We start from the raw sequence: 26,343 nt of genomic DNA, 5'->3' as shown, positions 1-26,343 counted from the left end.
ATATGGACGTGATCCCGCGATAGTGAGTAATGTCGCGTTTGTCGCCTTTTTTGTGTATTGGAAACAAATAAGAAAATTTCCAACGATCAGGAAATATGAGCTGCTGTTTTGACATATCAAAAAGGTTCGCAACTGGCGAACTAAGCACGTTACTGCATCGTTTCAGAACAACAGAAGGGATACCATCCGGACCAGTTGCGTATGAAGTTTTCAGTTTACCCAGAGCAGCTTTTACGACGTCCGCGTTTATATGTGGCAACTCGAACGAAAAAATATCACGAGGTACTATGTTACAGGCTGCTTCAATTTGTGCAGTGGAAGCGATGGAATCATTGAATACCTGTTTGAACTACTCGGCAAAAAGATCACATATTTCGCGTTCATTGTTGGCGATACAATCTTTCAGGAACATAGACGAAGGAAAGCAATTTTCTTTTCGCTTTGCATTCACGAACGACCAGAACTGTTTAGGTTGCACGCGAAGATTATTTTGAATACAAGTCACATATCGGTTATATAAATTTTTTTTTTGTTTTTATTAGAGACGCTTTAACCTGTTGTGGTCATTCGCGTCTTTCTCGGTTATATAAATAACGATTGTAGCTGCGATACCAGTTGCTTGCAATATTGTGTTGGCGGGTCTTTTTCGGATCCCTCGAAGTAAATTAAATCCGATTTTACGGTAGGAATTGCTCGAAGCTACAAAATGATTTTTATTGCATAATTGTCTCAAATCTAATTTAAGTTTACTCACAATTTGGTATCCAAATATATGTTTATCCCGCAACAGAGAAAACTCACTTAAGCGTCGCTATTTTATAAATCTAAAAATAAATAAGCAATGTAAATAATATAAATTGTATTATTGATTCAGATCACTTTTTTTCCTTCACCATGCAAATGTTACGTATAAACTGCTTGATTGCTTATAATGTAATAGCGAAAATATGCTTGATATTTCTTCTGTCAGCTCATTCTATCTACGTTACCTGACTACGCTACTGTAGCTCAGTTGGCTCAATTCGGCTCGAGGAAGCACTGTGTTGACAATTACCCTCAACATCTTCCCCCCGGTGTCGCCTGAACATCATCTTCAGCGACACTTCCGTCTATATCCAGCAGAGCTAATTTAGCCACTGGTCGTTGTAATATTCCACTGGTAGTTTGAACATCTGCCCGACGCACGATTCCGTCCTTCCCTGGGTATATCTTAAGGACACGTCCTCTTAACCAACGGTTACAAATCTTCTCATCCGCTATTAATACTAGTTCGCCTTCTTTAATTGGCCTCACATTTTGGAACCATTTGGTTCGTCTTGTAGGTAAATATTCAATGATCCATCGACGCCATAATTTGATCATAATCTCTTCAATTGTATTCTAGCTGTTTTTTACATTTACCCCCTCGTTTACCGAACCCTTGACCGCCTGTCGAACTCCACTAGAATTCAGTAACAAAAAATCATTTGGACTGATAGCTGTTGCATCGGCACTGTTTAACGACACTAATGTTAAAGGGCGGGAGTTAATCATGTGCTCTGCCTCCGCTAATACCGTTAATAAGGACTCCTCGTCAAGCTTGTGCTCTGTCGGTATTGTGCTCAGTGCCACCTTTACCGAACGCACCAACCTTTCCCAGCAACCCTCCATGTGTGGCGCCGCTGGTGGATTAAAACGCCACTGCGTCTTTGCATCAGTGAACGTGTTGTCTAACTGACTGTTAATGAGCATTTTCTCTGCTTCCAATTCTTTGTTTGCTCCAACAAAATTCGTACCGTTATCGGTATAAACTTCTAGTGGTGCTCGCCTTCGAGCTATGAATTGGCGAATTGCTTTTCTACAGGAATCGGTGGATAAACTGGCTGCAACCTCCAGATGCACTGCCCTTATCGTTAGGCAAGTGAACAGTACTACCCATCCTTTCACCGCTGACCGTCCGATTTTTATCTGGTAGGGACCGAAGTAATCTATGCCTACGTAAGTGAATGGGCGTATAAACGGTGATAATCTCACTCGAGGCAACGGTCCCATCTTTGGGGCAGCTGGAACAGCATTATACACGTGACACCTTCGACAATTTTTCTTCGTAGCTCGTACCTGAACTCTCAATCTTGGTATATAAAACCTCTGCTTTATTTCATTCACCACGGTCTCATTGTTCGCATGTCGATATTTCCGGTGATACCTAGCAGCTATTGCGTCACTCGGTGTTCCCTAGGCAATATAATAGGGTATTTCGTATCCTAAGGAATCCAATCTGCATTTTCTAATCGCCCATCAACTCTTAATATTCCAAACTCATCTATCTTCGGCGTCGCTGCTGCAATGTCACTACCGCCGCACAATCCCTGTTGTTCGCCCTTTTCAACTTCAGATTCCGTTTAAGCTTGATTATTTTATCCGAAAACTCGTCCGTTTGTGCAATTTTCCACAGGGTCTGCTCCGCTTTCTGTAGCTCGACGCTTGTTAATGTACCAATTTTTCGAGGAATCGTTTGGAGCATCCGTTGGCAGTTATCTATGAAACGATGCACGTATGCGACGCATCGCAAAAGACGTTCCCAGTTAAAAAATCGTTCCATTGCTTCGCAAGGTTTACGAATGAAATGCGCGAACAAGCAAGCCGGACGAAGTTCTTCCGCAGTCTCATGTATATCGTGTGACTCGCCTGGCCATTCTATTTCATTATCATAGAGGAAATCTGAACCGCTAAACCACCGACTATCAGACTCGAAAGATGGACCTTTTCCCCACTTCGTAGCTTCGTCTGCGACGTTCAGTTGTGTCGGGACCTACCTCCATTCCGCGACACTCGTCAAATTTAATATCTCGTTCATTCGGAAGGCGACATACGAACTATTTTTATTTTTTATTTCTATTTTATTTAACACCGCCTTCGACAAAAAATCGTACAGATTGAATATGCTTATAAACTATGCTTTACTGTGTAATTTCACTGATTCGTTTTTGAAAAACTGATTTTGGCATGTCGAAGTCAAAAATTTCACCAACAGCATTGAAGGCTTGAAGACATGAGTTTAATGCGTTGTTCTGGCCAAAGTGCGTCCGGTGGAAAGGTATTGCAAGTAACTGCGTATCGCGAAACCGACGAGGAGGTAAGTTGATTGGCACCTGTTCTAATAATGCTGGACAGTCAATGTTTTCCTGCATTAGGTCAAAAACGAACATTCTTTGTTGATTGGTACGCCTACCCGACAGTAGATCGAGTTTGATCAGCTGACACCAAGCTTGATAATGAGGAAGATTGATCGGATCGTTCCAGGGCAAGTTGCGCAGAGCAAAACGTAAATTTTTTTTTGTTCGTTCGATTACAAGGGTTTGCGTAACCTGATGCGGGCACCAAACGACAGACGCGTACTCCAAGATGCTACGCACCAACGTTTTGAGTGCGTAAATGTCGCTAAAGCTGGAAGCATGACGACGAATGAATGCTAGTGTGGTGAATGCCTTCGCGGTGACAATTCCGATGTGCTCGTTGAATCTGACTTTCGAGTCAATTGTGACGCCTAAGTCGCATATTGAATAAACGCGATCTACAATGTCTAACCCCAATTAGTACTGATGGTGTAGAGCATTATTGTTTCGAGTGAAGGTTACTATTTTGCTTTACTTGTAGTTGACGCGCATGCCATTGCTGTCGCACTAAATTAATAGTTTGTTTAAGTCCTCTTGCAGTGCCACGCAGTCCGAAACCGACAGTATTGTTCGAAAAATTTTCAAATCATCGGTGAACGAAAGTACCGGAGATGACATAGATGTACCCAGGTCGTTTACGAAAATGTTGAACAGCAATGGCCCAAGTACGCTTCCTTGGGGTACGCCGGAGGGAATGAGAAACGTTCGAGAGCGAGCAGAATTCATTACCACGTATGCCGTCAGATCCGTCCGTCAGCTGAGCCATTTTGTAATCCAATCCGGTAGACCCATTTGCTTCAACTTGGCGATAACCAGAATGTGTGGAACAGTATCAAAAGCTTTTGCAAAGTCGATGTATACCGAGTCCACTTGTCGTCTATCTTCGACTTCTCTGGATAAAGCAGTAACATAGCACATCAGATTAGTGGTAGTTGACCGGTTCCTCACGAAGCCGTGCTGAGTTTCAGGGATGCCTGGTGCAACTGCGTTATATAGCGTGCTGTGAACTAATTTTTCTAATACCTTACTAAGGCAACAAAGTAGCGAGACACCCCGGTAGTTAGACACACAGCTGTATAGGCCGATTTCCAAGCAGACGGGAAGAACCTTTCACGGAGTGAACGATTGAAAATCAGTGCAATCGGTTCCGCCAGACTATCAGCACAGTTTTTTAAAAGCACTGGAGGAATGTCGTCCGTACCTGACCCTTTGTCGGTGTCCAGGTCTTCAAGAGCGGCGATGACATTGTTTCTGGATATTTGAAAGGTGGGGAGTTTGAAGTCGTGTGCTTGTATATGGGCAAAACAGTTGACATTCTGCACTGGCGCTGCTCTGCTATACATGGTTTCGAAGAACGATGCGAAGAGTTCAGCAGCGTCCCTGCTTGTGCAAGCGTCGGTGCCATCGTAGTGTACGGGATTAGGAATGCAGTCGCCTTTTTTCAGCTTCCTGATATAATCCCAGAAAAGTGCAGGGTTTTGTTTGACGCTGGATTGGATGCTTGAGATGTAGTTGTTGTAAGTTGTTTTTAATGTTTCTTGATAAGTCGATTCAGCCTGGCGAAGGGATGATCGATCCGTTTCTGACTTAGAGAGAAAGAATCGTTTCCGAGATTTACGAAGTAAGTTGCGCAGGTTGCGCAGTTCCGAAGTCCACCAAGGACTGGTAAAGAGAGAGTTGGATGTGCGGCGTCTTCTGTGTGGAACGAGATCTCTAATGATACTATAGAGTGTGCTATAGAATACACCTAGCGCCTCATCTAGTGAACTGTTAATAAGTGAAGGCGACCAGTTGATCTTCTCCAATGTCCTGTTTAGTATACTGTAATCGTACGTACAGTGGTTGGAAACCTTAAAAACCTGGCCAAAACCTCCAAAATCGAAAGTTATCATTCATGACATATTCTGACATAATTACACGTAGAATAAGTCATTTTATCACATCCTGTAATATCAACTATCGATAACGTAGATTTGTGGTTTGGCGTACTGTCAAACGTCAGTGTATGAGAGATTCTTTGCTAGTGCGGCTTGCATACATTTTGTGGCTCTTGGCAATGACGCATGTGGTTCGTTATCGCATTATCAAATAACAATCAACCAAAATGGCTAACGTTTCTGAAGGTATGCACTGCGTTAGCGTTATATGCGAATTCAGTTTTTTTCGTTATATATATACTTTTACAACGCTTAAAGTTTCCTTCGAAAATTTTTCGAAAGTTTTTTGATTGGCGCGTGCAATGAAATTGGTGTTTACTTTGTATGCAGCGAGGTGCCGTCGAATGTTATATAGTTTTGTGAGCTTCAGATTATGACGGTTCGAAGGGTGTGTAGCTTTTTTGCAACTATTTGCAACTCCACGAGAAAATGGAGATTTAGTGTTGACGCGCACTTATAGGAGAAATCGAACGGGTGAGCTTTTGATACTCCAAACAACCTGTGCTTATTTTTGCTATTATCCTGTTCTTTACAAATGAATCGTTGATGGTGCAGAGCAAATCTTAAGGTCGAACCGTCTACATTCCATTGCCCTTCTTTATCGACAGACTTATTTATTTATTTATTTGCAGTCAATCGTGTGTAGACCGTGATACAAGCTTAACCTAATGTTATTAATCGATTTTTGCTAGTTTTCTATTGTTATTGATTTAAATTACTTATTGTCTTAAAATATTGCTTCAATTTGGTTTTTTTAATTGTGAAGTCAATAAAATTACAATGTTGGTTGTATAGCACCATTATTTGATCAGCCTCCCGTAGAGATCACCTCTATCTAGGTTTATTTATTTTCCTAGATCTACTGACCTCTGTAGCTTTTCTTCAGTTGGGTCGCCCCTGCGAAATGGTACTTTCTACGAAAAGATTTTCCGTGAAATGGTCCATCCCGCGTAAGGTTTTTCGCGAAATGGTATTCTGCGAAACTCTATATTCCGCGTTATGGTCAACCGAGAATCAGGGATGGCCAGCACCTCAACTTGCAGCGAGTGCGAAGAGTGATTCACACAGTTCTCTCAGCGAATAGCAAGGATGCAGAGGTATAATCATTAGTTCACTGGCTCCTAGATGCAGTGTAAGTGGCAATGGAACTGACGACAGCGTCTTTTCTTCTCCGAAACACCACACAAAGCGGACATGAAAACAACTACACTGCCACTGTGAAGGCCAAGTGTGGCTTCACTGTGAGATACAAGTGTGACTTGGCTGTGCGATCCTTACTGTGAATTCACAGTAGAATCAATATAAATAGAATGCCAGTGTCGCTGCAGTGCTCGTGGTAAACATCACACATTTGAAAATTATGTATTTACATTGTATGCGCATATGTGTGAGTGATCGATTCGAAACGGGAATCTGATTGTCAAACTAAAAAGGCAACCCAATAAAAAATCTTTCTGCTTTTTCGTAAATCACGTAGGATAAATCACCCGATTTGGTCGTTTTAAGGTATTTCGTCGGCAGGAAAATTTTCTATTGAGCAATTTGACAATGTAGTTTCCGTATCCAAGACACGAACCAGCAACATGTTTGCCACCAAAATATCTATGAAACACCAGCGACACTGGCATTCTATATATATTGATTATACTGAATTCACACTTCATAGAACTGTATAGTTCACCAGCGCGCTGCAGCGGTAAAGATACTGAGAAGTCACTTGGAAGCAGTTTATTGGGAAGTTCGCTTTGTGTTGTTCCATTTCGATGAGCTACACAGAAATTGAAATGCTTCTATGATGCATGTCAATGAATGACTTTTTCGCGTGGAGCTGGCGGTTATAGGATATTTCGAACAATCATATTTTTATTGCCGTAGGACTACGTCTTACCGAAGATTGCCAAAAGCTTACTTGCACCGGACAAATAGCTCTAAGCGGACTTTTTAAAGATATAATAGTTGCAATCGTTGATTAATAATATTTAGTCTATTTCCAATGCATTTACATTCAATTTTTTCATTTCAAAAAAGGGACTCGGTTTTAGCACGGTTTCGATTTTGGCAACATAGACGATACGCCGTTGTTGCCTAATTCGAAATCCGCGGTAAAAACCGCGTGGGTTATTCCAAACTACCATATAAGGAAACAAACTCTCGCTTCTTTATTTTTGTTTACAGGACTTAACTAAAAATCAGGCTAGCAGTTTTTCTCTATTTCATTATCGCTAAGAACTTTAGTCACTATGAAAATTTATTGTAATTGTAATTTATTTAATTGTCTCGGTATTGGTGTTTATGGCATATACGAAATAATTTTTGATTTGATTTTTAACTGCTAAACATTTAATTATGAATAAAATACACCAATGTTGCATGTTGTAGTATAATCGACACATTTAGTTAATAATCAAGTCCGACGTGATTTCGTACAGCTATTTTCGCGGTATTAGCAAGTAGGTACTATCTGAAAACTGACATGTAGCTTGTAACTTGTTTTTATAATTTTCCCAACATTAATGTTGCCCGATGTTTCCAAGAAACTTTGGCCACACCCCACAAATATTAGGATGGCGACAGAAGTAACATTGATCACAAATAAACAAGTCGCACCTTAATTAACATTGACATTATTCTAACAGTAGGCGAGAGTAGTCAACAGTGAGTGAACGGGAATAGCTAAGTCATAAAACAAGATCCATGATATTTATATGGAAAGTGAAGTTTGTGAACCTACATCGTATAATGCAGTTTGAGAAACAAATGTTGATTTTTAAATATATTTTTCAACAAAAATCAATTTTAGGGGGTCGACATACATTTTTTTGCAATCATTTTTAAGTGATGTTCAACAACAAATACATATTAAATTAAAACTAAAATTACTGCACGGCATCACATAGTAATAACAGTTAATATTAAAAAAAGCATTGTCCGCTAGTTTACTTTTTTGTTATAAAACATTCCTATTAGCAACGGTAATACACAGAGACGCGCGGGACACTTAGACATAGCATAGCTTTTTGTGTTCAATTGCATTAATCCATAGGAATAACCTGTAAATAAATGTGTTAGTTAACACTCCATTAGTCGCGCAGCTAAGCACAATGTAATTTCTTTTTTCTTGTTCATTCAGGTATATGCTTCAACTAATGCTTGTGGGATATTAATTTATCAAACATAAGGTGTTTGTCACAAGACAAGTCAATTGCATACGTTGTGTAGTTTCTGAGAAAAAGGTACATAAAATTTGAAAATCGTGTTTTTCCAGGAGCGACGTTTTATTCGGCGAGGTTGTTTTACGCCGCACTGGAATGCTTATGTGTATGACTTTGTGAATAATTTTTTTCAAATAATTTCAAAAGTTTTTGGGTTCTACAGACTGAAAAACTCGAAAAATGAGTGTACGAGTTGAGTTAATGCTTCTAGCACGAAACAGAAATAGAAATTCGAACAACGGAGTTTCAGAAAATCGGTAAAAATGCCTAAGATCAATATTTTTTTTTGCTCGAATAAAAAAACGAAAGAAAAATTTTTCGGCCGTTTTTCGGAAATTTCGTTGTTCGAATTTCCATTTTTGTTTCGTGCTAGAAGCATTAACTCAACTCGTACACTCATTTTTCGAGTTTTTTAGGCTGTAGAGCCCACAGACAATTGATTTTATGAAAAAAAAATTAACTCATACCCTACAAATTATTTTTTGGCCCCCGATTTTTCAAGCCAATTTCCAAGGGGGGGGGGGGGGACAAAAACTTTTGAAAGTATTTGCAATAGCCTAACTTTTAAACGAAACCTCGGACCGCAAAATAATTCAATAGTGATCTGCAAGGCAGTAACACCTTTCAAATAAGCTTAACGGCGATCAAATCGGTTAAGCCATATCCGAGTAACAGATAACGAAAGTCAAGCGTCACACACACACACACACACACACACACACACACACACACACACACACACACACACACACACACACACACACACACACACACACACACACACACACACACACACACACACACACACACACACACACACACACACACACACACACACACACACACACACACACACACACACACACACACACACACACACACACACACACACACACACACACACACACACACACACACACACACACACACACACACACACACACACACACACACACACACACACACACACACACACACACACACACACACACACACACACACACACACACACACACACACACACACACACACACACACACACACACACACACACACACACACACACACACACACACACACACATGTTCCCTTAAACAACACATTCGACTAAAGATTGAGACCTGTGAGTTCGACTCTCAACCTCGCTCTATTCGCTCTAAGTCTATATTTTTGACCTAATATTAATAAAATAGGATATTTTCAATTATCTTAACCCTGGCGGTCTTCAGGAAAATCGTTATAAATCTCCTATGCTTATTCGTTTTATGTTGGTATCCACCCATACCTTCTCATTATAGTCTAATCTAACTATTCGAGTGGTTTGTTTGTTTTATTACGTTAATTTGAAACAGATATTTCGTGCGAAACTTGAAAAATGCCAGAAAACTGAGAAAAAAATTATTTTGCCCTGCAGAGTGAAACTCAAATTGTTGTAATTTGCTTATTTCTTGGAATAAATGAACAAAAAAATTATTGGTGAGTAGCTGATAAGTTGTACTTCATGGTAAAAAAAGAAATTTGCGATAAAAAGTTTGGGAACTGGTCGATTTTTATCAAGGAACTGACCCCGCCAATTGGCGGGGTTGGGCAATAACACCAACTTTTTTTTGGTAATTTGACAACGTGTTGTTTCCGATGTATTTATTGATTTTTTCGAGTTTAAGCTAAAAATTATATAGGCCTTATAGCTAATAAGGCCTATATTATTAGCTTCTTTTATATGCCTTGAAAATTTCACAAACATGCATTGGCATTAAAACGAAAGGGGAATTTATAGGACTTGTCACCTAATTTTCAGTGCGCCTTTTTGACGAGCTGCAATATAGCGCTTTATAGCTATAACACAAAACATTTTTGCATTTTATGGTATTTGAAACCCTAACCCTATAACCAAGAAACAGATACAATGAAACCCGGCGAATTTTGCTGCTTAACGACAAAATCTTGATAAGCAAGACAATTATTCAAAATGGGATCTATCATAGCCCATTTTAACCGCAAATTTTAATCTATTCCGCTTAATAAGTTTGTGTTAATGAACAAATTGAGTGAATTACCAGTCGATAAAAGATTGTAGTGAACAAATGTGTACAACAAAAATGAAAAACCCAATTTATCAAACAAATCACATAAATGTGGATTTAAGTTTCATGTTCTATCAGAATCTAATGGTTTTTCAATGGTTACAGTTTCAAAGCATATTATGGTGTAGGCAATCCTGACTTGGGAGCAGCTACTAATGTTGTTGTTCGCCTTTCTAAAATTTTACCGGATCTTTACACAGACAATGACTATAGACAACGATGAACTTGAAGTGGTTGATGAGTTTATATTTGGGATCTCTGGTCACCGCCGACAATATTACGGGTAAGGAGATTCAATGATGCATTCAAGCTGCAAGTCAAGTCTAGTTTTCCTCCGTAAGACGCTTCGATTAACCCCTCTAAGGTCTACTTCATTTTTAGCACCGCAAAATTCACTAAAATGGTCGTAACTTTTTTATCTTTCAATATTTTTTGACCAAATTTGGAAATTTTTCCGAAAATATTTTCTATTTTCATAATATCTATAGATAATAGCCATATGTCATATGGTCCCGGAGTTATTCCGGAGTTCCTTGAGGGACCGTGACATGGCTTTTTTAGATAAAGTTGCCAAATATTTGAAATTTGTTTGAAATCTATTGATTTTTGTAAACATATCATCGACTGTGGACATATCAGTTACTTTGCCGCAGTTATGAGCCATGGTGCGCGCCATCCGAATCTGGGGGGACACTATAAATCCGGAACCGGTTCTCATGAAGGGACATTTCACCATCAGTAAAGTATGTCGTGTCGCATGTCAAAAAACATCAGCACTCGACAAAATAGCGATTGGCGATCATCTCATGTCTCTCAGAGGCCGTATGACCGGTTCCGGGCCCGGGGAGGGTTTTCTTTTCTGATTCAAGCACGGAACGGATTTCGAAGGAACTTGTCCGGGACCTGGAATCGGCCAAATGGCCAAACATTTCAGTTGAAGCTCATTATAACTAGTTCCATAAATACTAGCACTGTTATAGATGTTCTGAAATGGATGTCCCGAATTAAATCGAAAAATTTGATTTCGCAACTTTTTTGCGCCCAGGTGCCCAACCCCGCCAATTGGCGGGTTACGAATTTTTATAAATCATCAAACTATTCCTGAACTTAGTAATTAGAGAATATTTTTTCCATTATTCTGGCCACGAAATTAGCATTTTAAATTTTTTCAAGCAAATCAAAAATTTGGGCACTAGAGGGAAACTTCGCATATGCAGTATGCTGCAACTGCAACCAAAATCCTGACAATGCTAAAGCCCTAAAATATTAGTTGGTACTTGTCACCATAAATTGCAAAATATAATTACTGTTTATTTCAAGGATTATTTGTTTCGAATTGATATCTTATACAAAATTTATACTATTTTATTCAAACTCACTTTTGCTGCATCGAACGGAAAAATATGCTAGGGGTATTCACGTAGCGCTTGCAATGTTGCGTATACGATGTATTGCGTATTTATACTGCCGCTATTTACATAACTGTTCCATCTCCTTAGAAACTGGGACTGTTATGCGAATAGCGGCAGTATATACACGAAATACATCATCTATGCAACATAGCAAGCGCTACGCGAATACTTCTGCTATGTTTTCTATTCCGTGCCGTCTTGCATTTGTGTGATATCTACGCAACAGGGCTTTTGCTACACACACATGCAAGACATCTGTTGGGCACACATTGCAACTTTTCCTATTCGATGCAGCAAAAACGTGCTGGATAAAATTATCATTTTTTCTAAAATTATTCATCATTTTAAAGCAACTAATAGTTTAAGTATCCGACAAATGTTCCCTGAAATATATGCTGACTTTTAGTAACTAGGGTTTCGGTGAATTCGCGTTAAATCGGTGTCCCAAATATACTGTTTTTTGCAGCAGTATACGGCATAGGCGGCATAGGCCAAGTTGAAAGTCACGGAATATAAAATTGGTTTTAGCATAATAAATTGCTCTCTTAGCCGAAAGCAACTGCTGGCTATTGATATTTGTTTAATTTTATCCCGCTAACTTAGGTCATAGTTACATTTTTGATCATTGCTACCGCGTCTTAGCTTATTTGTTGAAAATAATTTTTTTATTTAGTAAACAGATATATTACCTTGCCATATGTATGAAGCAATTTATAATTTCTGTTTTAAATGAAGAAAATAAATCATTTAAAAAATTTTGCTCTTCCCAGCCCGTGTGTTTTATATGGAGCTGTCACTTTTGCCTGCCCAACAGATCTCCAATACATATGCACTCTGCAAACACCCTACTTTGGCTGTTCGTGCCAGCGCACCTTCCCCTGTGCGAACTAGCAAAATACGATGGAAAAGAGGAGACTAACAAGTGTGAGTGTGAAGAAACAACACACTCACCTTTGAATACGCTGCACCGACGCTGTGTGGTTCAATATTTCACTTCTCTGACCAACTGTGATTCACACAGGAAAGAGAGGGTGTAGTTCACCCGCGTGTAGAAACACAGTGAACGTGCCATCCCTGCCGAGAATTGGTGTTCCGCAAAATGGTATTCGGCGAAATGGTTTGTAATGTGTTGTGAAAATTTGAATATTAAAACACCAATGAACTCCTCAGAAACTTGCAAAACTCGAGATTGTGATAAAGGTCATACGAGATTCACGATTTATGTGCAACACAGTTTAATTTCTGGCAATACGAAGTTTGTCGGGTCAGCTAGTATATATATATATTTCAGATTATAAACTTCAGACGAACTACGAGAGCTGCTGATTTTAAGAAAAAGGAGTGTACTAACGGTAGCATTTCGTAATTTTTTGAGGATTCCAACGGTTGATGTAGTCGATAAACACCGGATTTTCAGAGAACGTGTATATCTAATAACCGTATTAAGCCATTAGCAAGAAACGTAAATTTGACAAAATCTCAAAATTATTAGCATCTACATGTAGCGATTTCAGTGAAGGCAACCACGTGTTTATTTACCAGACGACGAACACGGTAACGGCGCTGCTAAAAATGAAACGATGATCGCAGCAAACACTGTTATGGCGTTTGCAATGCGCTGTGAATTTTATATGGAAAACCAATTTTCTGAGTTTTCTAATCTTTCAGGTAAATTTTCTGATTTTTCTCGCCGTAAAAACATAGCGGTGGGGAAACTAAACACAATAAAAAAAGATGGCGCAAATCGGACGCTCCATTCTCAAGTGATGCGCGGTGGAACTTTTGCACTCCTCTTTTATATATAAGATTACCTAGATTACCTAATAACGAAATATGGGCTGTTCCATGATTATCCTTCATGTAGAATTCACCACCATAATCACTAGGGTTCATCTTCGTACTGTCATCTTCTATTTCCAATCTCATCTCTTCACCATATTCTGGCGATGTCAGGTTTCGAACTAACTGAAATAAAAAATAATAGTTGATAAGATGTTGCTGTATTGCTGTGCAGTATTTGTTGCTGTGAATTTCAACTGAAGTTTTGTGGGTTTGTTTTTTTAGCATACAATCTACTGCAAATAAATGAAAACAACATAAAGATGTCCTCCCTTTCTTTCTTTGAGATTTCTGTCCCACGGACACCAGAAATCAGATTAATGTGTTTCGCTATAAAGATTGTTGATGTGCGACTGTATTAGTGGTTTGTGTGCATCGGGAAAAAATTTTCGCTTCGAAAAAAAATTTGCAGATGCAAACAAACCGCGTATACGCAGCGATGTCAGATCTACGGATTTTTGTGCATGTTTAAATTTGGGACTCACTCTTTTACTCGAGATCAGAGAAACTATCCAGTCTAAACATGTACATAATATGAAGATTAGAGTAGGGCGGGGCATAAGTGCGATGTTTGAAGTTGTCATCAATTTTCGCGAGATATAAAGAAGAACAACAACAAAATATATTTTATAGTGATGCAGCTACTCAATGTCTTTACATTCAACTATAAATCATCTGGAATAATAGTGTTATTGAAAATAAATTCTTCATTCTTCTGAACAAGTGCCCACTAGCGATTACCGCGGGGCAAAAGTGCGAAGCTCGAATCCATGAAATTAGCACAGCAGTAGCTAACAAAACCATATTATCGTCAATCTGCGGTATGTTTCGGTAAGGAATATTCTCAATTTACACCTTTCCTATTTTCCGCTGGTGTATTGCAGCCTCCGGCAGATCGAAACTTTCCCAACGTTTGTTTTATGTTTCATCAGCGGAAAAACATTGTTTTTCTTCGACCAACATCTGTAGAGCACAGTTTTCTGCAGATCTTCCATTTTTACTATCTGTAATATAGTGCCAAAAGCTGTATATAAGCTATACATTTTTGCCCCGTCTGTGAATCGCACCTTTACTCCGCTAGGCGCTTGACGGGGTTTGATTAAATTATGGAAAAGCGAAACTGTTATTTTCTTGATTCAAATAGAATTTCGTTTCGAAACAAAAATATTTTTAGGTTGTTATAAAAATTTCGTTTGAAACAAACGAATTTTTTCGCTCCGTGATAGAACTCCTTTCCCCGAACAACCCCGTTGAGAATCGCGGCTATAACGCTGACGGACGAACAGCGTCGCCCGCAGTACCTTGCAAGTCGCAAGGACTTGCATAGTGTCGTCGTCCCGTCAGTAAAATGAGTTAGATTCTCGATCCATGAATCGAACTTTTACCCCGTCAATAAATCGAACTTTTGCCCCGCTAGGCGCTTGACGGGGTTTGATTAAATTATGGAAAAGCAACATATATTTTGCAAATTCTTCTCACCGCAATTTCAAGAGAGATATCTGAGTGATGTAAAACGCTGCTACAATTTGTGAATAAGTAATATCCTCCTGTTGATATCGTATTTACCGTACAACGAAATATTACATCAAAACCGTTCTAAAATAACTTTTACCCATAACTCAGCAACTATGATTCGTAAACAACAAATGTTTATGATGGATTTAAGCTGTCAAAGTACTCACCCATCCATGCCAATGTAGTCAATTTACTCGGAATCCGCACTGATAAATCATTGAATCGCACTTTTACCCGCATCGTACTTTTACCCCTCCTTACTCTATATGAAGTATTCTTTGTTTGAAGTCTGCTGCTCTATTCAAAGCTCACAGAAATTGAAAAAATTGAAGGGTCCCGAATTTAAGCATGCACAAAAATCCGTAGATCTGACATCGCTGCGTATACTTAGGTACACGCGACGAAGTGTGCGTGCGGTAAATGTCAGCAATGTCTATTATGATGTTTGGAGCAACTTTTTTTTGTATGGATATTATCACTACGACCAGTATTATAATCTACTAGCTAAGTAACCGATCTTACTCCGGGCGCCTTTGTCTCACAGCCACTTGTACATTAGTTATTGTAATCGAAATGCTCATAATGCAAAAATATAACGCTTGTTCCTCTTTTGGACTTTCCTCCCCATTTGTCAGCTCCCCCTCTTTACCCACCCACTTACACATCTGTTTTCTTTACGGAAATCCCTATAAAACCCTATAAAAAAGAGAAACTAAGACTTTTTTTTATTTGCACCTTCCGCTAACAATGGCACCCCACCCATAGGAAATGAATAGTTTTCTTTTTGTACTTTTCAAAAAAAGTAGAAGGTGCAACAGTGTTTCTTCCACGGATACAAAAAACCTGTCATTCCTTTTATGTCACTTCAAGACAAAACTTGTTTGTAAACAATGTTTCACCACCAGGAGCAAGTATGTACAAATTGTTGACCGCGCCCACTCTGGAACATGCCACATAAAGTTGACCATGGGAAAAACATGGTGTTCTCAGATCAACTGCACACTGTTTGAATGAGTGCTTCTGTTTCTAAACTAGTCGGCCAGCAACACTTAGCACTAATGGTCGAACACTTTTTATACGGGTCACTTTGATTCGGCGCATAATTACACTTGTCAAATCTACAGCTGCGAGCATTGCAGTTTAGTGTTTCGTATTTTGATTTTTTCTGTTGCACGGATAAATTGTTACAGTCATGTGGGCGTTACTCCCACCTCCCTGTCAGCAACCTCCTGTCATCAGCTCCCTCTTTTGTCCCATCGTAACTTAAGATCCGTCCAAACATTTCGGAGTCTTCCCCCTGTTACTTCCCCCTCTTTTGTCTACCCCTTCAGTTCTGATTCCCTTATATCAAGAAACAGGTATGAAAGTTTGATAAAAAACGGTCAAGGCGTTTCGGAGTTATCGTCTCCACCCTATTAGTCCCACCCCCAATTGTCACCCCCGGTGCTGATTCCTTGATTTCAAGGAACATGTGTGCCAAGTTTGATAAAGAACGGTCAAGGCGTTTTGGAGTTATGCCCCCCCTATTAGGGACCCTACCCCCTATCAGGGAACCTCCCTCCCTCGTTTTTGTTAACACCCCAGCGCTGATTCTCTTCTGTCAAGGAACAATTGTGCCAAGTTTGATGAATGACCGTCCAGGCATTTCGGAGTTATGGCCTCCTCCTCTGTTACGAACCCCCCCCCCTTTTTGTCAACCCCCCAGTGCTGATTCTCTTATATCAAGGAGCATGTGTACCAAGTTTGGTAAAGATCGGTCAAGGCGTTCTGGAGCTTTGATGGAACATACAAACATACAAACATACAAACATACAAACATACAAACATACAAACATACAAACATACAAACATACAAACATACAAACATACAAACATACAAACATACAAACATACAAACATACAAACATACAAACATACAAACATACAAACATACAAACATACAAACATACAAACATACAAACATACAAACATACAAACATACAAACATACAAACATACAAGCAAACTAACATACAAATATACAAACAAACAAACATACTCACGCTCACTTTTGTATATATATAGATTGTGATATCACCCAGGTATTGCATTCCGCACTTTGTTCCTTTTGCAGTATCACTATGGAGTGACCGAACTGCTAATGATTGTGTTGCCAGCACTAAAGTGGACTTCCGAAAAAACGGCAAACGATTCTTCTTCCGTACCGTTCCGTAGCTTAATGTACGCCAGTATAACCGGATTACCTACGAATGGCCGAAACGCAAATGGCCGAATCACGAATGGCCGAAACTCAAATGGCCGAAATAACAAATGGCATGATATATCTAATGGCCGAATCACGAACGGCCGAATCACAAAAGGCTGAAACACGTATGGCCGAACGTCATATTCCACCGAAAATAATCACGGCCTTCAGCCTGCACAAATGTTCGGTATACGCTGTCCTTACTCGCTGCCGCTCGTTGGGACTAAACTAGGGGATAATCCCTACTAGTCAGTAAACCTAGCAAAATGCATGCTCCTAAATAGTAGTGGTTTCTGTGGGGGGGCTACTCCACCCCCCCCCCCCCCGCAGTGGCTGGCGCTTCCGACGGCGGCTAACCGGCGCACATTCGCGGCCTGCACAGTTGCTACTGACACGATCAATAGGCCTTGCACGTTATAATAATATAATAAACGTAAATCATTCGCGCTTAGGGGAAGAAACAACTATCAATCATCTATACTTTATCTACCAAAATAAAAAATAAGACGCACAGTATGTCTTGTGTTTCTGAAACTAAGGTACAGAATTTTACGAAAAGCTTTTTTCCTTCACCTTATCACAGAGCTGTGAGTGAAACAAAAGGCAACAGAGGGGAAAATTTTAAAGGTTTTTCAGGGGGATGTTTCAAATTCACGGGGAGTAATAGATGAAAAAATTTATTCAAAATGTGTAAGGTCTCACAAAATGAGCAATAAAAATTTTGTTGATTTCCGGAAAAATTGATACGACCATTCGTGATTCGGTCTTTCATGATTTGGCCATTCGTGATTTGGCCATTCGTGATTCGCCCTTTTGAGATTCGGCCTTTCGTGATTCGGCCTTCTGTGACTGTTGTTGGAATTCGGCCATTTGGATTTCGGCCATTCGTGATTCGGCCATTTGTGTTTCGGTCATTCGGTACCAGCCCTTATAATCAATATATATAGAACGCCAGTGTCGCGTGTGTTTCATGGATATTTTGGGGGCAAACATGTTGCTGGTTTGTGTCTTGGATACGTAAACAACACTGTCAAATTGCCTCATAACATGTGGCAACTCAAATTTTGGAATCTTTTTTTCTTAAGCTGTCAAAAAAATCAGAGGGGTTGTGTACAAGACACGACCGCATATACAGGTGACGCAGGACTACGTATGTAAGTCTCTTTGTAGTGATAGTAGCATGTATCCATGCTTGTAATTACTCGATTCTACATGTATACATCCTATATGCAACATATATACATGCTACATGTGTTGTATGTAACATTTATCATAGTAGTAACATTGCATACGTTCAATTCTCAATAAATTTTAGAACTATTTCTATGTGCATTTGGAAACAATTTAACAAAATCAAGAACTCAAACCATTGCTTTCCTGCTACCTCACAGAAATTAAAAATTGTTTTAATACCCATGGTTCCCCACGTTGAAGGGATTTTACCAATTCAATCCTATTTTATCAACAGCACATCTGTTCACTACACTTACAATGAAATGGCAAGCATGCGTATTGGCCTTGCCAGCGTTGCTGACATTGTTCAGGGTTTGGCGTGAGAAAAAAAGAAACGGAAGTATTTTTGGAAGTATAAGTAGATTGTCAACAATCACGCGTTGACAGTTCGGCACGAGATTTCCTGTAAGTGCGAGCAGCCTACTAAATCTCTTTCACTGCTGGCATCGCCAATTCATACAGAGTCATATTATAACCGAACACTACAGCTGTAGCACATTTTTCCAACACAGATATCAAATTCGCCTAGGTTTAATCGTCTCGCAGTAAAGAATTTGCGATCTATTGGGACAACGAACTTGTGTCATTTTTTCTGGCACACTTCCCTAACACACACAGCAAATTGCACAAGGTTTAATCGCGTTCGTAAGAAATCTGTTGGCACGAGAGGGCTTTGTCACTCTTTCTGATGTACTTCCCAAGCAAGGTCATCAAAATGGTCTAGGTCTAATCGTGGTGTTAAGAAATCTAGTTGAAATGAGGAAACTGTCACTTGTTTTGGCTTACTTCCCAAGCACAGATATCAAATTGGTATAGGTTTAGATCATCGCAAAGAATCTTCCAACCAAACACGAAGCGAGAATTCTGGAACAACATAGGTTCATTATTTTCAATTTTTCAATAGTTCAACATCAAGAATCCATACTTAACTTCATGTGGCCCAATTCTTAGAAGATTTTTTAATCGATTGGTGTAAGAATATTGAAAATCGTTCGGGAATCCACTAAGCTATTAGCGTTCAAAACCTGACCACTTTTCGAGAAAGATTTTTTGGAATTACCCCCTATTCCAGCTACCTTCCTGAAAGACGTAGTCTTACGCCAAAAAATCAGTGTGTGTGTGTGTGTGTGTGTGTGTGTGTGTGTGTGTGTGTGTGTGTGTGTGTGTGTGTGTGTGTGTGTGTGTGTGTGTGTGTGTGTGTGTGTGTGTGTGTGTGTGTGTGTGTGTGTGTGTGTGTGTGTGTGTGTGTGTGTGTGTGTGTGTGTGTGTGTGTGTGTGTGTGTGTGTGTGTGTGTGTGTGTGTGTGTGTGTGTGTGTGTGTGTGTGTGTGTGTGTGTGTGTGTGTGTGTGTGTGTGTGTGTGTGTGTGTGTGTGTGTGTGTGTGTGTGTGTGTGTGTGTGTGTGTGTGTGTGTGTGTGTGTGTGTGTGTGTGTGTGTGTGTGTGTGTGTGTGTGTGTGTGTGTGTGTGTGTGTGTGTGTGTGTGTGTGTGTGTGTGTGTGTGTGTGTGTGTGTGTGTGTGTGTGTGTGTGTGTGTGTGTGTGTGTGTGTGTGTGTGTGTGTGTGTGTGTGTGTGTGTGTGTGTGTGTGTGTGTGTGTGTGTGTGTGTGTGTGTGTGTGTGTGTGTGTGTGTGTGTGTGTGTGTGTGTGTGTGTGTGTGTGTGTGTGTGTGTGTGTGTGTGTGTGTGTGTGTGTGTGTGTGTGTGTGTGTGTGTGTGTGTGTGTGTGTGTGTGTGTGTGTGTGTGTGTGTGTGTGTGTGTGTGTGTGTGTGTGTGTGTGTGTGTTTTTAACGAGTTGGGAAATCTGCTCAGCAAGGTGCTGAATTTTGATTTTAACTGTTTTATATGCATATTTTTGCGTTTAGAACTACAATGCATTAAATGTATTGTGATGTATTATACAGGGGTTAGACAAAATGTTAGGGACAGGCAAAATTTTGATGAAATTGCAACGCCCATAACTTCCATAAACTTGGACATTTTTAGATGAAACCAATTACATTCAACGGGGAAATCTTTCTAGTTTTTCAAAAATATTTCAAGATTCGCAATAATCTGCAGACACCGGAGATACCTGGGTTATCTAGGGGTATGTTAAAAACTGATTTTTTTCATCACTTGTATCTTTTTCTGTCATGGAAATTCATTCATATTCATATTTTATCCCAAAACTAGATTTCATTTCCAGTCCATTGGTCGAAAAAGAATGGAAATCCGACGAGAAACAGCCAAGTTACGGCCATTTTCGCAAAATCACCACTAGTAACATCTATTGTTCTGGCCAGTTTAGGACATGACGCAAACCATGTCAAGATAACGTCAAACGTTAAGGTTTTATGAGCCATTGACACTGGAAGCATTTCCAGGTTCGCAGCGTGCCATGGCAACCCTGTAGCAGGTTCTAGGTACCCCGGCGGAAGTGGTCGTTTCTGGAAATATTCGAAATTATGACAATATGGGTGTCAAACTTCAGGATTTTCAACCCTCGTAAATTTTTGAAGTTTGACATCCAGATTGGAATGGTGTTGGTCATGTTTTAAAATGGTAATAAAGGTAAGACATTACTGGCAACATTTCCAGAACCGAATTCACTAAAATGGTCATATCTCGGTTGTTTATCGTCGGATTTCCGTTCTTTTTCGACCAATCGACTGGAAATGAAATCTAGTTTTGGGATAAAATATGAAAATTATTAAATTTCCATGACAGAAAAAGATACAGGCGATTAAAAAATCAGTTTTTGACATACCTCCAAACAACCCGGAATATCTCCGGTGTCCGCTGACTATTGCAAATTTTGAAGTATTTTTGGAAAACTAGGAAAATTTCCCCGTCGAATGCAATTCGTTTCATCTAAAAATGTCCAAGTTTATGAAAGTTATGGCCGTTTGAATTTCATCAAAATTTTGCCTGTCCCGATCATTTTGTCTAACCCCTGTATGTATAAGCAGTAAGATATGCATATAATGTATTAGGAGCCAAGATAGGGCTCCTGGCCCCCACCTCTGGCTACGTGGCTGCGGGCGACATTTTTTGCCACTTCCAAAACGTCTGCAGCTTGTAGGTAAATGCTTTATTATCAGTGTTGCATATGCCCGGTGGGCCCCCAGTAAAAATTTCGTCGTTACACAAAATGAGATTTTCCAAAATTTTGACTTCAGTTAAACTCTTTCTACGTTTCACGAATATTCAATTGCTGGGGCCCATGATTTATGAAATCATTCTATTTCATGTTTGAAAATTCAGCTTTAAATGGGACTGTTGGGGCCCCGAACTTTAAACCTAAATTTCTATTTAAATTAAACTTTTCTACGACTCACGAATGTTCAATTGCTAGGACCCCATGACTTATGAAATCAATCGATTTGATGATTTAAAATTCAGTTTCAAATGGGACTGTCGGGGCCAGAATTTGAAGCCAAAATTTCTATTTAAATTAAACTTTTTCTACGACTCACGAATGTTTAAGTGTTGAGGCCCCATGATTCATGAAATGCTGCGATTTGATGATTGAAAATGTAGTCATATATAAATAAATTCTCATATATAAATTCTATTCTCTTTGCAGCTTTAATTTGGACTTGTGATCCCAAACTCCGAAAAATACTTGTAAGTGTCTGCAAATTTCAAACCAAACGTTCTAAATTAATGATAAACTCATGTCATATAGCTTGAATGCCTACAAATAGAATTGCCCAAATGCCACGGATAGGAGATCTCAATCTGCAATCAGATATAACAAAAAAAATTTTTAAATGCGTAATAGTCTTCTAAATGTAAGTGTTTCTAAACTTCAAATTACTTGGATAAAATGTTTCCAAAAAACCTCATTTGATCCACCTAGTGGTGAAAGCAACCTTTGTTTTACTTGCTATTTGAGATAGAAATCGACACGTCTTCGGAACACAATTCATCTATTGGTGAACGTTGCGTAGTGCGTCAGTTTACATGAAATTTTTAGAAATTAAATAAGTTTACAAAATTTGAACAAAATAGGAGCACTTATAAATTTTTATAGATCCTTTTTTTGATTGACTTGATCGCCGCAATTCAAATTGTTTGCTTCTTGTGATCGGCGGTTTTCGGCGAAAATAAATTCAAATCTAAGTGCCAGTCTGTCCGTACGTTTCGAGTTACTGACTGGCTTTCACTCATCATCTGCGGACACTAAAAACGATGTATTTAAGAAACTACACATATTACAAATTAAATTTAAATTCAGACTTACACATTTTGCGTCTTTACACTACATACTCTATCTCTTTACAAACGCATAATACATAAACTACCTTCTGTTTTGCTCTCTCCCAAGTTTTTGTATCACAGGGTTGTAGGCGGTTTTGAAAGTTACAGAGTCAATTTGTTTATTTACGATGTTATCCTCACGTCTAATCTTAATATAAAAGGTTTCAGCAATCAGCCTGGTGTTATGTTTGGAAATCTTTTCTACTATTTTAGCCTCGTCAAAATTAAATTTATGTCCTGTTTCGTAAAAGTGTTGCGTTAAACCTGTACCACCAACTGTTTTAGATTTTATCGTATATTTATGCTGTTCAATTCGTTTGTGCAAAAACTGACTAGTTTCTCTTATGTATGACTTTTGACATTGGCCGCAACTGATTTCGTACACGACATTTGTGTTTTTGTCCTTTGTGATTTTATCTTTCAGTTTTGTAAATAAAACGTCTTTTACTTAATCAGTTGGTTTGTGAGATACGTCAATATTGAATTGCTTCAAATACCTGAATAACTTTTCTCCCAACCCGGCAACATAAGGAATTGTTACAAATTGTTTAGTTGTTTCTTTGGTCGGTACCTCTAGCGTGTTGTACATTCTATGCAATCTTTGTTTAATAACCTTTTGTAGAAAATATCTCGGGTAATTATTTTTAATTAACATAGATTTAACTGTTTGTAATGTTTTTGGTCTGAAATTAGCATCTGTTAACTTTAAGGCCCTGTCAACTAAAGCAACTGCAGTATTTTTCTTATGACAAAACGGACTGACTGAGTTATAATCCAAATATCTACTATTCGGATCTTTCGGAGACCACTCTGTTGTTATTTTCCCTTCATGTCTTCGTAGGATGGTGTCTAGGAATTTTAACTGCTCATTCATCTCTAACTCGACGGTGAATTGCATTCTCTGGTGGAAACTATTGAAGACGCCAAGGATCTCGTCCACATGTTCAGCTTCGGCGCCCATTATACAGTCATCTACATAGCGCATATAGAAAACAGGGTTTACTCCACGTTGTTCTAGTTTTACCAAGGCCGCCTGTTCTATACGTTCCAGCACAATGTTTGCAACTACCGGAGAAAGAGGTGAACCCATTGGAATTCCAAATTTTTGCCGGAAAAATCCACCATTGTACTGGAAAAAGGTTGATTCCAGTAGCACTTTTAGCATTTCCATAAAACTTTCGACTATTTTTTCGAAAACCACGCTTAGTGAAACGAAAGTTAAAAAAAAGTTAAATGCTTGGTTAAGTGCCCAAATATACGGTTCTTTTCAGAGAAAATCTAGAAATGGTTGTTTCAGATGATGAAACAGATATGTTAGATAGGTATATTTAATTGATTTTCGATCTACATAACTTAAGATATTAATTTTATGAAGGAAGCGTAAAAGTACTGAGAAAAGATCCAAGCTCCAGTTAAGGGTACCATTTCCACGACTGCAGCAATCCTACAACAAGCTTAAACTATCACATAATCATCTAAACAGAAGTATATACGGCTTCAGCGACAAGTATTGACATTGGAGCAAGCTCTTGTAGAAGCAATGGATAAGCAGATGATCTCGCAATGCGCGACTGACCATCTCAAGGTAAAAATATCTAAACATGCAACATAAGTAGATGTTAATGATAGCATTATTTAGGGTTTCTGCAGTGATAATGCACTATTATGCGAGTTATCTGCTCCGAAAAGAATTGGTCGTGATTTCAGCGATGAATTGAAATCTTTCGCAGTTACACTTCATTATTATTCCCCACGGGCTTATCAGTTTGTACGCGAAACCTTCAAAAACCGCTTGCCTCACCCACAATCTTTGATTAGATGGTACCGGTCAGCGGATGGAGATTCCGGAATTACTTCCGAAACCATTTCTGCTCTTGAAGTTAAAGTTGCCGAAGTCAAAGCTAAGGGAGAACGGCTTTTAGTATGTTTGATGATGGACGAGGTTTCCATTAGGCGTCATGCTGAGTGGAACCACACAGCAAAAAAATTTGAAGGTTCCGTCGAATATGCTGGATTACTGCCGGAGTCATCGGATGAGTTATCAGTTGCAGGTATTTATGGTGACGGGAGTCAAAGAGAATTTTAAAATACATATCAGTTGCCTATTTTTTGATCGATTCGCTGGACACCGAACAAAAAGTAAGGTTTATCGAAACCGCAATAAGAAGTAATGGCTTTCACGTTCGATGGGCTTCACACGAATATTAGTACTGCGAATGCCTTGGGAGCCTCGCTTAAATATGATGAAAATTTTAAGACGAACTTCTCGAACCCATGTAGCATGGAATCAATTTATGTAATTATTGACGTCTGTCATATGTTGAAATTAGTTCGTAATACACTGGCTGCAAAAACCAGGTTCCGAACTAAAACAGGAATGGTTGAATGGAAGTATACCGATATGCTTAATAAGGTGCAGAATCTATCTGGTGTAAAACTGGCAGGAAAACTATCGGATCATCATGTTAATTTTTTAAAATGAAAAAATGAGAGTGGACTTGGCTGCTCAAACCTAAGTCGCAGTGTAGCTGAAGCTCTAGAAACCCTCAGAAGCACTGACGAAAAATTTAAGGAATGTGGCAAAACGATCAAATTTATTAGGCTCTTCAATGATTTATTCGATGTACTGAACTCGAAACATACCCAGGCTAAGGATTTCAATCCCGACAATGTGCAGTCGTATATATCGATGTTTGAGCAGATGCGTAACTATATTGATGATTTAGAAGTGGAGTAGGAAAAGCAAGGCAAACTTCAGTGGAGACCGATTACAGACTCTATAAACAAAACTGGGTTTATGGGATTTTTAGTTGCTATGCAAAGCTTCAGCGATATGTACAAGCGACAAGTGGAGGAACCTGGCGAGTTGCCCAATATTTTTTGCTATCGAATGAGCCAGGATCATCTGGAAATCTTTTTTTCTGCCATTCGCTTCAAAGGGGGCAATAATAATAATCCGACATCTATACAATTTAGGGCAGCTTACAAGCGCCTTATACTGAGTAAAAAAATAACAACGTCTGCCAACTGCCGAGATTTTGATTCAATAAAAATGCTGCACGCAGATCGAAAGTCTCAATTTTATCTAGATTGCGTAAACAGCCGCTGCAGTAGCCATGAAAGTATCTAGATCAGTGATCAGTCCATTTTGGAAGCTACGAGTACCTTGACTGAAAAAACCATTGATGATGCATTTCTGGACAACACAATTTCTATGGTGGCAATGTTAGTACAAAAAAAAATTAATGATGAAGGTCAAATGCGAGCAGTGTTTCAACAACTTGACGATAACTTCCTTAGCGGAAGTAAATGAGGATATCCTAGCAGTCTACAAAACAGCGGAAACAGAAGTCAAAATCCTTACCAACAACAAGCACAATCCTAATATCTCAAGATATTACGATCTGCTAATGAACCGCATTATGTTTAAATTGCTGAATGACAAACCTAATTTATTCGATCAGCTTTC

General features: G+C 39.1%; 1 protein-coding gene across 1 annotated transcript in view; it reads right to left on the bottom strand.

Moving 5' to 3' along the window:
• The window catches only part of LOC128745938 (glutathione hydrolase 1 proenzyme-like), a 322,529-nt gene that overhangs the window by 141,876 nt on the left and 154,310 nt on the right, over positions 1-26,343 (bottom strand). The window contains exon 6 of the mRNA XM_053842999.1: positions 13,621-13,765. Within this exon, the coding sequence (XP_053698974.1) occupies positions 13,621-13,765 (145 nt within the window). The remainder of the gene's footprint in view (positions 1-13,620; positions 13,766-26,343) is intronic.

This window comes from Sabethes cyaneus, chromosome 1 (assembly GCF_943734655.1).
Source record: "Sabethes cyaneus chromosome 1, idSabCyanKW18_F2, whole genome shotgun sequence".
Classification (NCBI taxonomy): domain Eukaryota; kingdom Metazoa; phylum Arthropoda; class Insecta; order Diptera; family Culicidae; genus Sabethes; species Sabethes cyaneus.
This window is presented reverse-complemented; position numbering and strand designations above follow the sequence as displayed.